At 32.1% G+C, this 14,445-nt stretch overlaps 1 protein-coding gene across 3 annotated transcripts in view; it reads left to right on the top strand.

Annotated features, from left to right (window-relative positions):
* The window catches only part of LOC115886533 (trafficking kinesin-binding protein milt), an 83,938-nt gene that overhangs the window by 32,782 nt on the left and 36,711 nt on the right, over nt 1–14,445 (top strand). For 2 of the 3 annotated variants that reach the window (XM_030905736.1, XM_030905734.1), the window contains one exon: nt 11,177–11,281. Coding sequence is in view for 1 of the 3 variants with exons in the window: in XM_030905734.1 (XP_030761594.1) it covers nt 11,177–11,281 (105 nt within the window). In the remaining 2 variants the exon portion in view is untranslated. Of the gene's footprint in view, nt 1–4,948; nt 4,968–11,176; nt 11,282–14,445 lie in introns of those variants that run through there. The other variant, XM_030905738.1, reaches the window with a different exon arrangement.

Genomic DNA, 14,445 nt, shown 5'->3' with positions numbered 1-14,445 from the left:
TTTCAATGAATTAAAAATATACTGGGTGTCCCATATAAAAAATCAAATTTTTTGTTGATAATTTTTAAATTAATTAAAAAAAATATACTTAAACCATTAAATTCTACGTAAAAAGGTGCTTTGGAAATGTTTTCATAAAAATACAAAATTTTCCATAGCAAAAATGTTATAGCGATTTTTTAAAAATGCACATTTTTGAAAAACGCCAACAGATATCAATGTGCGGTTTTCACCATCATGTTTGAGCTCCAGACACCGATATTAGTTTTCGTCTATCTCCTATAGAAAATGGCGTTTCCCTTTAAAAGTTTCCCTTCGTTTTTTACATTCAAGTTTGTCTGTTTATAGTATTAGAAACTCTTAGCACAACTATTATAATAATTTCAAATAACAATCTAAACGATATAATAGTCTCCTAGTTAGATACTGTGAAATGGCAGGTTCATGATAGGGCAAGCCAGTACATTCTCTTTTTTATGAACCTTATTTATTTAAATTCTTTTAAATACAAATGTCCGCACTATAAAGTCTACCTACAATAAACCAGACTTTAGAATAAAATAAATATGTATTGCATTTTCCTTAGAATGTTTTTCTTGTATCACCTGTTGAACTACAATAAAATATTATTAAATGAGGAAACGCCCAGTGTGAAGGCTTTACAAAGAAGAAATAAAAACTATGATTATTTTTAATTTGTGTAAGTCTTTATATTTTTTTCTCCCTTTGTAGTATGTCGCAACCAAAGATATTGTTAAGGTCAAGGTGTATTACTGGTTGCATAACCGCAACGTGCATTGAGGACCCTGGTGAATTCGCCAGAAAGTAAAAGAAAATTACAGAATTCTTTAGAAAATTCCAGAACCCATCGCCAGGGGGTATATAAGGCCCGCGCTTTGACAGTTGGACCAGTCTGAAGATAGTCTGAAGTTTGATAATACCGCGAAATACCGTTAGAGTAATAGTAGTTGCATAAATTGTGTTGTAAATAGTATAAGTTGTGTGTACAGAGTGAGACAAATAAATTCGTTAAGTATTTTATCGTGAGTTTAAATAGTGGACCCACGGAATCCGTAACAATTGGTGTCGGAAGTGCGATTCAAGAGGATTTTAAGAAGAAATTAAGTGGATTGGAAGATTTTTAGACCGAATTAGAGTATTTTTATGGTTGGTACAAGGGAGCAAGCGAAGAAAATGGAGGAAGTAAGCAAATTATTGGGCGATTTTATGGAGAATATGAGAAGAGAGAAGGCAGAAGAACAAAAAAGACTACGTAAAGAACGAGAAGAAGAGCGAGCCCGACTAGAAAAAGAGAAAGCAGAAGAACAAGACCGCTTACTGAAAATTCTAGAAAATCAAGACAAAATTTTCGAAGATTTGAAAATCCAACGACAGCAAGACAAACAAGAAGAACAGGACCGGCTTGAGAAAATTTTCGAAGATTTGAAAGTTCAACGACAGCAAGACAAACAAGAAGAACAGGACCGGCTTCAGAAAATCTTAGAAAATCAAGAAATTCGACTTCAGAAAAGGTTGGGGGAACAGCAACAAGCAATGTGGGAAGTACGTTGCCAGGAACAGCAGAACCACTTCCAAGAAGCCGTAGATCTTGAGGAACGCCAAACTTTGGTCGCTGCACTGGACAGAAGATATGGCGACCAACATCGACGTCAACTTTACCAGGCCCAGATCAAGACACGCATGCAGAGGTCCGGAGAGAGTCTGCAGGAAATTGAAGCAGACTTACGTCGGCTGGTACATCTAGCATACCCAGAAACACCGGAAGGATTTAGGGAGGAACTCGCTGCTCAGTGCTTTATCAGCGGACTGAGGGACAACGAATTACAGAGGGCGCTGCAAATATCCCGATTTTCTACCAGCAGCGAAGCACTGGTAAGGGCGCTGGAAATTCAGGCTGCTTTTAGCGCCATCCCTAGGCCGAAGATAAGATCGGTAACGGTCGAGGAACACCCCGAAAGCACTCACAGGGGTTTGGAGGAGATGTGTAAGAAAGTCGACAAACTATGTGAGTTACTAATGAACAAGGTAGTCAGCAACAGCCGAAGATTCCAAGATATTAGGTGCTATAGATGTGGCAGGAATGGCCATATCAAACGGGATTGTCGCATCCAAATGCCATTCCGTTCATCATTAAGAGAACATCGGCATATCGGAAGATCCCAGGACATAAGTTGCTATAGATGTGGCAGGAATGGCCACATCAAATGGGATTGCCGCGTTGAAATGCGATTCCGTTTACCCTTCAGAGAACATAGGCACCAGGAAATTAATACTAATGGGCGAGTATTGGCTGAAGAAAACAGAGCCCCTAGGATGTTTTCCATTAGGAGTCTAGGAAAAACCGCTGACAGTTTGGTGATCAACGGGAAGGTCAATGGTAGAAGAATTCGAATGACTGTGGATACAGGCGCTATGGTATCGTTGGTGCGGACTAACTCAGTGCAAGGATTGAAGATTATGCCTCTTAGAAGAAGAGTGTATTTACGTACAGTTACGGGGGAAATGGCCGTTGTACGGGGAGAGGCTTTCATGGAACTGGAGTTAGGGAATTTGAAGTTTCGGCATAGCGTTTTAGTGGCAGACATTGAAGATGATTTTATCATGGGTATGGATGTGATCAGTCAACATGGTTTTTCGTTCGATCACCATAGAAACATCCTGAAAATCGGAAATGAGGAATTTGCTGTATCTAAAGAGAAGAGACCAGGAAATATGGAAGCAAGATCAGCGGAAATTGTAATGACACCTGGTGATACCAAGAAGACTGTGTTCGGGAAAATGGAGAAAACCTCTGAGTGCCGTGTAGGACGGGTACAAATTATCGACAACGAACCGGATCGACGACGAGCTACCTTGGGCAAGAAAATGCAACATCGCGAAAGCACTATCAGAGTAAAGAATTTTAAACTGAGAACTGACGAACGATGGACGACGATACAATTGAGGAAAGATCAAATAGAAGATCCAGGCATTGGAGCAATACTACGGCTCAAGGAAGGTAACGGCGAGAGACCACCGTGGCAGGATATTGCGGACAGAGGGCTCGTTTTCAAAGCTCTCTGGGCTCAGTGGAATTCACTGGTGATTGAGAATGGATTGATAAAGCGCACGTGGGAAAGTGCGGATGGCAGGACAGTAACAACTCAGTTGCTGGTATCAAGGAAGAAAGTCACCCAGGTATTGGAAGAAATTCATGGTGGTAAAACTGGAGCCCATCTTGGGGTAAACAAGACCTTGAGCAAGCTGAGAGACCGTTTTTACTGGGTGGATTATTGTGAAGATGTTAAGAAATGGTGTCAACGTTGTAAGATTTGCGCATAGACAAGGACCAAGTACTCGATCTGGAGGAAAAATGGAACAAGATAACGTTGGACTGTCGTTCGAAAGAATCGTTAGGAAGGGAAGATTACTGGACGTTTTCATAAGCACGTTAGAAGTAAGATTGCGCTAGCCAGTGACCGGATGAAAGCTCGTTACGACCTCAGAGCTAATTCTACGGGATTTCAACAGGATGATAGGGTATACCCACAGCGCAAGAAAGGAAGATCCCCAAAGTTAACTCCAGTATGGGAAGGTCCTTATACAGTCATCAAGAGGATAAATGATGTTGTGTACCGGATTCAACGCAGCCCTAGAAGTAAGATGAAAGTAATTCATCTGGATCGATTGAAGAGATACCAGACAGGAAACCTTGATCGGGACGATCAAATTTGAGAAGGGGGCAATGTTAAGGTCAAGGTATATTACTGGTTGCATAACCGCAACGTGCATTGAGGAACCTGGTGAATTCGCCAGAAAGTAAAAGAAAACTACAGAATTCTTTAGAAAATTCCAGAAACCATCGCCAGGGGGTATATAAGGCCCGCGCTTTGACAGTTGGACCAGTCTGAAGATAGTCTGAAGTTTGATAATACCGCGAAATACCGTTAGAGTAATAGTAGTTGCATAAATTGTGTTGTAAATAGTATAAGTTGTGTGTACAGAGTGAGACAAATAAATTCGTTAAGTATTTTATCGTGAGTTTAAATAGTGGACCCACGGAATCCGTAACAATATTTAAACTCGTTTAGTTTAAATATCTTTGGTCGCATCATTTTGGGGAAAATGCATTTTTTATAAAACTATTTGTTTGTTCTAAAATGTTTAATCTTTTTTATACTTTTGCAGATTTCCATACAGTTTTCAGGAAAAATTAAAATAAAATATACAGGGTGTTTCTTAATGACATGCTATTATTTAAGAGTTATTATTAATTTATTATTCTTGGACCTAGTCTAAGGGAAAATTTTTCTATGAATGTGTGTCTTAAACATCTTAGTTTCTGAGATACAGGGTGGGTACGTCATATTTTTTGCTGTTGTTTAAGTGTTACCCTTTCCTTCCGAAACATTGAACTAAATAAATTTTGTGCTTCTTTAACGTTTTTTTCTCTTGTACAGAAGATTCGGGGACATACTGTATATCTTTTGGCAGGATTCCACTTAATTTTTAAACCTATTGACATAAGAGATTATCTGACATTTTAACAAGTTGTTTGCTAATTATTTCAGCAACCACAAAAAGTATTTACGTCTCTGTGACTTGACAGTTTTTAATATTTTTTATTATATTTCTTGTGGTTATTCAAGACTGGTGATTAAATCAAATTGTTTTTTAATAGATATGTGCAATTTTGAATGTGATTTTTGTTTTTTAATTATTTCATATTGCCATTCTTATCATTTTTATTGTCGTGTACTGATAATTTGTAGGAATTTTGCAAAAAAAATCCGTTGTTTGTTGATAAGATAATTTTATAATGAATTGTCATCGTTTTAAACTTTCAAAATTAATTAATATCTGTATTTTGTGGTGTCAAGAACTAACCTGCTTCATGATGTAGTGCCAAGTCTGCTTCAGTTTGTAACATCGTTGGTTTTTTGCTACATTAGAAGAATTTTTGAGAGGTACATACCTACTGAATTTTAGAACAATTGATTTTTTTATCAGATTTATTGAACTATATAGGTTATTTACGAATTCCACTGTTATTATTGAATTCAATAGCACCTTAGAGAAATAGGTAATCATAGAGACGCTCTTACGTAGAAAGAACTTCAGAGAAATAATATAAATAGACATATCGTACTGTAGAATGTACGTGTCCCCCTGTTTTGAGTTATAACTCATGATCTCATGGTGTTTGACAAAAGCCAGTATCTAAAACGGTTTGAAAAAAAAAGGAAATTCATCTTATTTAATACAAATATTTAAAAAAAAAATAATTAAAATACGTTTCACGCCAAGCTGATAAAGAGATGATCCATTGTCTGTTTTTATAGAAAAGTTATTAAACCAAAACCACATCGTTTTTATTTAATTTGAAAATATTTTGCATTATTTTTATAGTATAAATCTACATCAATCAATGTTCTTTGTATATTGCCGGCAATCATTTTTTGCAAAGTGATAAGGCAAGAATTGGATCATGATCACTTTTTTTTTGTTAAATTCGCACAAAGTACTGTAATTTAATCTCTGTCGTTTTGATCGATAACATTGTTATTTTGTGTTAAAATAGGAAAAAATTATAATTTTTCGAAGGTTATATCTGTAAATAAGTCAGGTGGGATAGGCTGTAAAGAGCACGATTGATTACATACCATCAATTTTTAATCCATAGTTGGTCCAGTGCCTTCTATTAAAAGGGGCGAGATTTATGACGGGCGAGATTTATGACGTCACCCTAATTAGATATAGCAGATTAATATATATGTTGTAGAATACATGGAAAACATAATTATTCCTCAGATTTTTGGTTTGTATTTTAAAAATGATATAGTTTACATGAAATATACATAATATACAGTTAATAACTACAACATATATAACTATTTATAGTAATAAATACTTTGGTAAATAAACTATGCACCATAAAAATGCAGCAAATGTTTTACAATATACAAATAATGAATAGGTACATAAGATAATGGGTAAAATGTAAAATATATTTTAAATTTTGAGGTTTGAAAATCGATCTAATTTAACAAAAAACATTCAATATCTACTAATAGTGATGTATTATTATTTGCATTCACAAAATTTATATGTATATTTTGCAAGTATCAATGTTCGAAAAATTATATTTACAAATAATACAATATCATCTAAAAAAAGGCGTCAGCGATGGCTATGAAATGAAGATCGCTGGCATTTTATATGTAAAATTATTCTAAAATTTTTGATTTTCTTGGGATTTTTAGGTTCGGGAAAACGCTGATTTAAGTTTTCATTTGGGTTTTCATTATTTTTATTTGGTTTAAAAAAACGTTTCGGCTAACTATAGCCTTCATCAGTGTTGTGTCATATGAAAAAAATAGTGTCGAATATAATCCAAAAAATTACATATATAATTCACACCTCATAATGTTTACTGCAATTAATAAACTAATATAAACTTATCAAAAGATGACCACATATTTTTTAGAATTATTATTCTTAACACTAAAACTATCTAACTTGGATTATATTCGACACTATTTTTTTCATATGACACAACACTGATGAATGCTATAATGTTAGCCAAAACGTTTTTTTTAAACCAAATGAAAACTTAATCAGCGTTTTTCCCGAACCTAAATCCCAAGAAAATCAAAAAATTTAGAATATTTAGAAACAAGGTTCAAGAATATCAAATTTTCCAAGATTGTAAAATTCTAGTTAATTATTTTATGTGTACAATTATTTAGGGAATGTCATCGATGTTCATTTCCAAGCCAACTAGACGCCGATTTTTTTCGATGATACGGAATAATTCTTACACATAAAATGTAAATAACATTCAACCAATTAAAACAAAGAAATATGAATTTCATAGTATTTTTAGTAACACCTTTATTCTTAAATCTTAATTTTGTATTGCAAATATACCAATTTTATTCATATTGTATTCAGCCATCACTTAACTATTTGATATTAATTTGGTATTATAAATAATCAACATTATTCAGTAAAAATTACTGAACAAATATAATATGTTATGCTTTACATACATTATATTATCAACCAAAAACACATTCTTCTTTTAAACTTTATCATTCTTGTCTTTACAAAAATCTTTTTTAATGTTGAACTCAAAATAATAATCTTTTTCATGATCTTTAATACACATATTCTTTATTTTTCCCTAGATCATAATACCTACTTACGTGTTTATCTTACGTGTTTGAATCTATCGAAGCTGAACCAACAACACTTGGAGTGGAGATTCCACAATATGAATAAAATAAACATAATTGTCCAGTTTTCTGTAATACCATCCTGGGAGAATATTATTTTTAAATTTATTAAAGATATTTTCAATAGAATGTCTTGATTTATAACTCGTACCCACTTTTCTTGCTCTTCCGGATACTTTAGGCTGCCTAGTATAACTATCCTTTCCACCAGGAACACAACAAAGATGAGGCATAGCACCAAAAACACACTCCACTTAAGCTTTATTGATGAATTGTTAGAGTCTTAAAAAACACACACAAAAATCACGATAAATAAAAAATTTATGGGCACTTTTAGGTTAAAGCACTTAACAAAACGTGTAATATTTCGTGTTTTTTTATGAGAAACAGAGTGACCATCATAGTAACCATATATCTGGTAGTACTTTATGTCACTTAAACACACCAAAATAATTAGTTTTTTGCACTACAATAATAAATAATACCAAAAATCAACCGACAAAATATGAATACAGAATCTAACCCAATATCTAAGTATGTACAGCTGATGAAGTAAACAAAAGTCCGCCCGTAGGCTGATCTTGTATAGAGGGCATTGATTATAGTCTCTCGCTTTGGCTTCTTTTTATATAGTCTGTCCAACGAGAAGATCCTTAACAGTGATAGATGTGTCTGTCATTTTAATTTCAAAGTAGTTTATTTTATTTTACAAAGAAATAAGTTGGTACAACTGGAACGCATAGCAGGAAATATTTAAAATTTGATTGACAAGATGACAAGTGATTACTTCAAAATATTGTGAAAAAAACTGTATAAAACTGAAAAAATGTAATCGAGTTATTTTATTTAATGAAAACGGTATGGGTTAATACAAAACAAACAGGAACAAGACACTACATACCAAAAAAATATAAAAAAGAACTATTTTTTACTTTCAAGCTTTATGAAACTACCCGCATTTATGATTATATTTATCAATATAACTTATGTACAAATACAAATTTGTAATATTCCACAGGAATAAATAAAACAACATAGGTAAATAAAACAAACTATTTTATTAATAATAACACCTACCAAATTTCATACCTTAAAGGTTGATTAATTAACTTTAATCTTAATTTTTTTAAACCAGTACTTTTTGACATTATTTTTCTGCAGTACTAAAATCCATTATTTACCTATCGTGTGATGTCGATATTTTACAGCTACTCCAGTTTTTAGTATGTGTTTAGTTTGATCCTTCTACCATATACGAGATGCACTTATCTACGACGAGATGGTATACAAACTTTATCGATGGCAACTTCATTGGTGTATAAGACTTTCTGCCTGGGCAGCGAGTATTAAACATAAACTGTGCTCTGGGTCTACAGTTAATTTTCACTCGATTTTTCCTCCACTTGACTTCAAAAGACACAAAACACACGTAATAATACGAATCAAAATGCATCATCTTCCAAAACGCAGGGTATTTAACAAAAGTTGACACAAAATTATAACCTATAATTTTGCAAGACTTTGACAAGCGTCAAAAATGACAAAAATCTAAAGGCGAGTTCATACGCATCGGCGTCCGTTTGTCGTTCATCGTTCCGTCAAATCAATAAAATTGAAATACGATCTGTCATTTTTAAATAAACCAATAAACTAGTTAAAAACAACAAGACACGACGCATGACGGATTTATATTTAAACCCATCCATAGATAACTTAAAAATTATTAGAAACTTTTTTTAGTAAAATAAATATATTGGTATGGGACGTCATCTGCTTTTCTTCTGTCATCGTCTGTCGAAATCTTACCTGAGAAAAAAAACAGAGTATATATTGGCGAGAGTTTCTGTAATTTTTTTTATATATGATCCTGTATGTTTGCCTTTCAATTAATTAAAACTATTTCTTAATGAAACACTTATTAAATGTTAACAAAAGTGTTAATAAAATATGACCAATTCGCAAAACCTATTGAAATATAATCCGACACCTGTCACCGCAAGTTTAACCTCAAATTCAAGTCAAAATATTTCTCCTGTATCAATACTATCTCATTACAGAGATATATCTGTGCTATTTGATACTCGTTTAGGATAATATATCTGTCTTTCTATCAACCTAGTGCCCTAGTGAGAGGTAGTTCAGAGTAAATAGGCTCTCGAAGATGGCCAGGAGATATTGAATAGAATTGCCATTCTATATTTCACTATACTGTACCTTTCTATATTATAAAATATGTCTTCGAATTATATTCAGGGACATAAATATGAAAGCTTGTGTACCTCAAGCTCTGCCTATAAACAAAAAATTTGAGATAAATACGTTCATTCAATTTTAATTCAGTCATTGTTCTCGTTTGCCTGCAAAACTCCTTCTTAATTTAGATTACATTACCAATTATTACTATTATTCTTTTATTTTTCTTTTTTTTTTTTGATCTCACATAAAGTAGGATTGTGTGAGAACGAGCTTTCCATGTCTGAAACAAAGACAAAGTTGAGAAAAAAAGGTCAGTAACAGTTCTATGTCCGTTCTTAATTGCCACAGATCACAGATATGCGATTTTTTCCTTTGAAATTACATTAATATTTTATTAGGCATTGTTGATTAAAGATGAAGAGAAAAAAACACTATCGGGAAAATTCTTTTGTTATTTTTTGATACCATGAAGAAAATTCTCACGAAAAAATGAAAAATTTCAGATCGAAGGGTACCTACTACCACAGTTATTTCTTGAAAAAAGTGAAAAAAGAAATTTAAAAAGAAAAAAGTTATTATATCCAAACCATCGTACATCTAAGTACCATAAGATCAAAAAAAAAACGGCGTCAGAGACGGCCGAGAAATGACAATCGATGATAATTTTGGCATGGTTTTTTTACGCTGTTTTTTTTTTCGTTCATATCGTAGAATTGTATTTAATCTTCAATAAACTCATAAAGTAATTGGTTTACCAAAAATATTACGTCTTGGGGAAGAAAATAAAATCACTGGGACCTAAATCTGTTAATTAGGAGGGCATTTGTGTAATATTTTCATTGATCTATACTAATGTTATCTGTTCTAATATCACAGTAATATATAAAATCCTCACTGATTAATCACGATCCTGCTCAAACCACTCAACGTAAGAAGCTCAATTTTGGCATACAGGTTGATTCTAGGATGTACAGGTTCGATAAGAAGGGATTTTTCGAAATTCCAGTTCCAAGGGGGTGAAACCACCCCTCAAATATTACAATATTTTTATTTAAAAAACGGTCAAGTTTCCGAAAAAACGCTTAAATATGTATAGATATATTATCTTCTTGTTTTACATATTTTAAGATTTTTTAAAAATTTATACAGGGTGTTTCATAAAATATGACCATAAACTGCTTGAGGTTTAAAGCTGATTTTTGGCAAACGGATTGACTTCCAAGAGGGTGAAAACGCCTCTCAAATATTACAATATTTGTTATTTAAAAAACGGTTAGTCTTTCGGGAAAACGCTTGGACACGCATAATTTATTTTGTTTTTTTACATATTTTGAAATTTTTTAAAAAATCGTACAGGGTGTTCCAAAAAGTTGTGTAATTGATTAACCACGAGTCTGCTTAAACTGCTTGACGTAAAAAGCTTATTTTTGGCAAACGGATTTTTCGAAAGTCAAATTCCAACGAGATGAAACTACCCCTCAAATATTACCAAGTTATATAATAATAAACGTGATAAAATTTTATCCAGTTTGCAGGAAATTCTTGCTTTGCTTTATCATCACCATTACAAATGATTAATTCGACGCGAACGACGCGACGTCGCGGGTACACGCTATATACTATATTTCTTGTGTTTGAATTAGTACTTATATGTTCTTGACTGTTTAAGTTATCCAATATGGCGTTTGTGATATTGTTATCTTTGATTTTTGTTACTAAAATAAGCATTTTCTTTGTTCCAGAGCTGTGCAGTGGTGAATCTCTGCCCGAAGTAGAGATCATCAGTCTCCTGGAGGAGCAGATTCCTCGTTACAAGTTGCGGGCCGACACTCTCACCAAATTTGGCGGTAAGTTTGAAAAATTAAGTTTATACAGGCTGTCCCAATATTCCGTGGACATAGAACTACTAAGTATTTTTAAAATCAAAATAAGTTTATTGGACACATTTTACCTTTATACAAAAGTGCTTCGGTTGTCCGTTAGAGGGCATTAAACTTTAAAAAAATAAACATATTTTTTAAGATATTTTTAAAAGCGATGATTTGAATGAGATTTGACTTCTACAAAAAATGTAATATCACGAAATATACTCAATGCCTTGGAAACAAATTATTAACTACACTAAAATTAGAATCTGTGGGTTTAAAAATACGGAACATTTGAAATGTGTATGTTTTCGTGCTAAAATTATTTGCAAAGTGATCTTTCTGGCGATGTTCAAACAGTTAGTGAAGTTTAAACAAAGCGCAGTGTTTTCTAGGAAAATTTAAATAAAATTGACGTGGTTATGTTTTTTTAGGAAGGTTTTAGAAATACCGCAAAAACAATTATTACATAAGGTTTATGGATTTTCTAATTAACACAACTTGTAACAATCAATTAAAAATGCGCAGTATTTTTTTTAAATCTTTAATATTTTCAACCGTTTGGAAAAAATTGACACTGGCCATCAATACAAGTTTTCTAATATGTAGGTATTTATTGTAAATTATTACATATAGTCTGTAAAACGAATAACTTTGAATTTGACAGTTCCCGCGGGCTTTTCTAGTGTTAATTTTATTAGGTTATCAACTTGCGGCCATGCTGACGCAATGCCGTCTCTAATAGAACAGCCTCAGAGCGAGATTTATGACGTCACGCTAGTTAGATACTACGGATTAATAAGTATGTTGTAGAATACATGGAAAACATAATTATTCCTCGTATTTTTGGTTTGTATTTTAAAAATGATATAGTTTGCAGGAAATATACATAATATAAAGTTAATAAATACAATATATATACCTATTGATAGTAATAAATACTTTAGCAGATAAACTATAAACCATACAAATGCAGCAAATGTTTTACAATATGGCTGAAATCGTACTCCATAGTCAATGTAGATAGTTTTTGTGTTAAGAATAATAATTTAAAAAAATATGTGGTCATCTTTTGACAAGTTTATATTAGTTTATTAATTGCAGTAAACATTATAATATATAAATAAATTTTGTGATTGCAAATAATAATACACTATTAGTAGATATTGAATGTTTTTTGTTAAATTAGATCGATTTTCAAACCCCAAAATTTAAAATATATTTTACATTTTACCCCTTATCTTATGCACCAACTATTCATTATTTGTATATTGTAAAACATTTGCTGCATTTTTATGGTTCATAGTTTTATTTGCCAAAGTATTTATTACTATAAATAGGTATATATTATATTGTATTTATTAACTGTATATTATGTATATTTCATGTAAACTATATCATTTTTAAAATACAAACCAAAAATACGAGGAATAATTACGTTTTCCATGTATTCTACAACATATTTATTAATCCGTAGTATCTGACTAGCGTGACGTCATAAATCTCGCTCCGTGGCTGTTCTATTAGAGACGGCATTGGTCTAATATTTAGAAATGTCAAAAGCTGATGACATTTTACTTTTGTCAATTATGACATTTCGTTTTGATTTTTGCAAGAAGAGGAAGAACTGTCACTTGTTTTATTATTTTCCTTTTCTATTTCACGAAAGTAAAAAGAGTTACCTATCTGATTCGTTCAGGCACTCAATTTAAAGAATATCAGTAACTTTTTTGATAGAGGGATTTTATATTTGCCATGTTGGTAAAAAATAACGGTCAAAAAATGTGTGTGCTAAAATTTTGAGAACCACTGGATCTTTTCTGGATTTTCTTTCTTCTAAATTTAATCTAATACCTACATATGTTGTCATATTATCAAGAAGTTAAGTTTTTTTAACTAAAAACTAAAAAAAATTACAAAAAATTTCGAATTGTCAAAAAAAAATTTTCGCGAAAAAACCTCACAGGTGTGTTTCTGGGGTTGAACTATACCAACAAGTTAAAATACTTGCACTTATTTTTGGGACACCCTGTATAGTATGTCTATAATAAAAGAAATAAATAACATAAACCATACAATATCCATAACTTATAGAACGCCTATTGAATTGAAGGTATAATATGCATTATCATTATTACGATTGCAGGCGTTTGTGCGAAATATAGAGGAATGTTTAGCGAGGCCACTCTGTAGCCGTTAAGTTTAATTTTGAACACACCGTATATTTATGTAGAGCAATACTTAAGGTGCAAACAAAGGGTGCAAATAAAGAATTCCAATGTGCTTGAAATTTGATGTGGCACTTTTAATATTTGCATATATAATTAATAATTTCCTTGAAGTATGTCATTTTAATTAAAATAGTGTTAGTTTTAAAAATGAGATCGATGGTAATTATATATGGTTTATATTAAACTAGTTCTGTGATTTTATAAAAAAAATAGGTTAGAAATTTCATGAATTCTTTCTATTTTCAATTCAGAAAATTTTTTGCCATATTTTACCCAATTCTTTTACCAAAAACATAAATAGATCAAATAATTTGTTATTGAGACTATTTTTAAAATGGTAAATTCTTTTTCTATCTTGATTTGACATAGTTATTTTATTTATTTCGCTTTTTACTTTATCAATATTAATAATTGCAAACATCTATTCGTGACTTTTGTCATACGCTGTTGATTAGTGATTGTCTCGGTGATTGTTTAAAAAGTAAATAAATATTAGCTTTTATCAGTATTTGTGTTATTTTTTTGAATCTATTTATACACTAACGACTTGTAGGAGTTAAACGTTTTGATGCTCTTGAAATCCATTTCTTAACTAATTTATCAAGATTTTTTGTACAAATAATAATTGTTTTATTGTTTGTTTTTACATTTTATCTTATCCTGGAGTGTGGATTAAAAGTATTTTAAAAAACACGTTGGCTAAACAACCGCCGCGCCGGCGGTATTATTAGTGTGTACAAGAAACCGCCGTTCGGCGGTATGATATTTCTATGTCTGTAAATGCCGGTGGAGAATCGAATTAATTTGTCAATGTCGGCGCACAGTGGAACGAGCTTATGGGAGCGGTTGGACATGAGGTTTTCTTCTCAACACTTTTAATCCAAAAGACGAAAAAATTATTTTTATATACCGTAA

The sequence above is a fragment of the Sitophilus oryzae genome, unplaced genomic scaffold (assembly GCF_002938485.1).
Source record: "Sitophilus oryzae breed Bouriz unplaced genomic scaffold, Soryzae_2.0 scaffold_494_pilon_pilon, whole genome shotgun sequence".
In the NCBI taxonomy this organism is placed as follows: Eukaryota; Metazoa; Arthropoda; class Insecta; order Coleoptera; family Curculionidae; genus Sitophilus; species Sitophilus oryzae.
The sequence above is the reverse complement of the archived record's forward strand: the minus strand, read 5'-3'. Positions and strand labels throughout refer to the sequence as shown.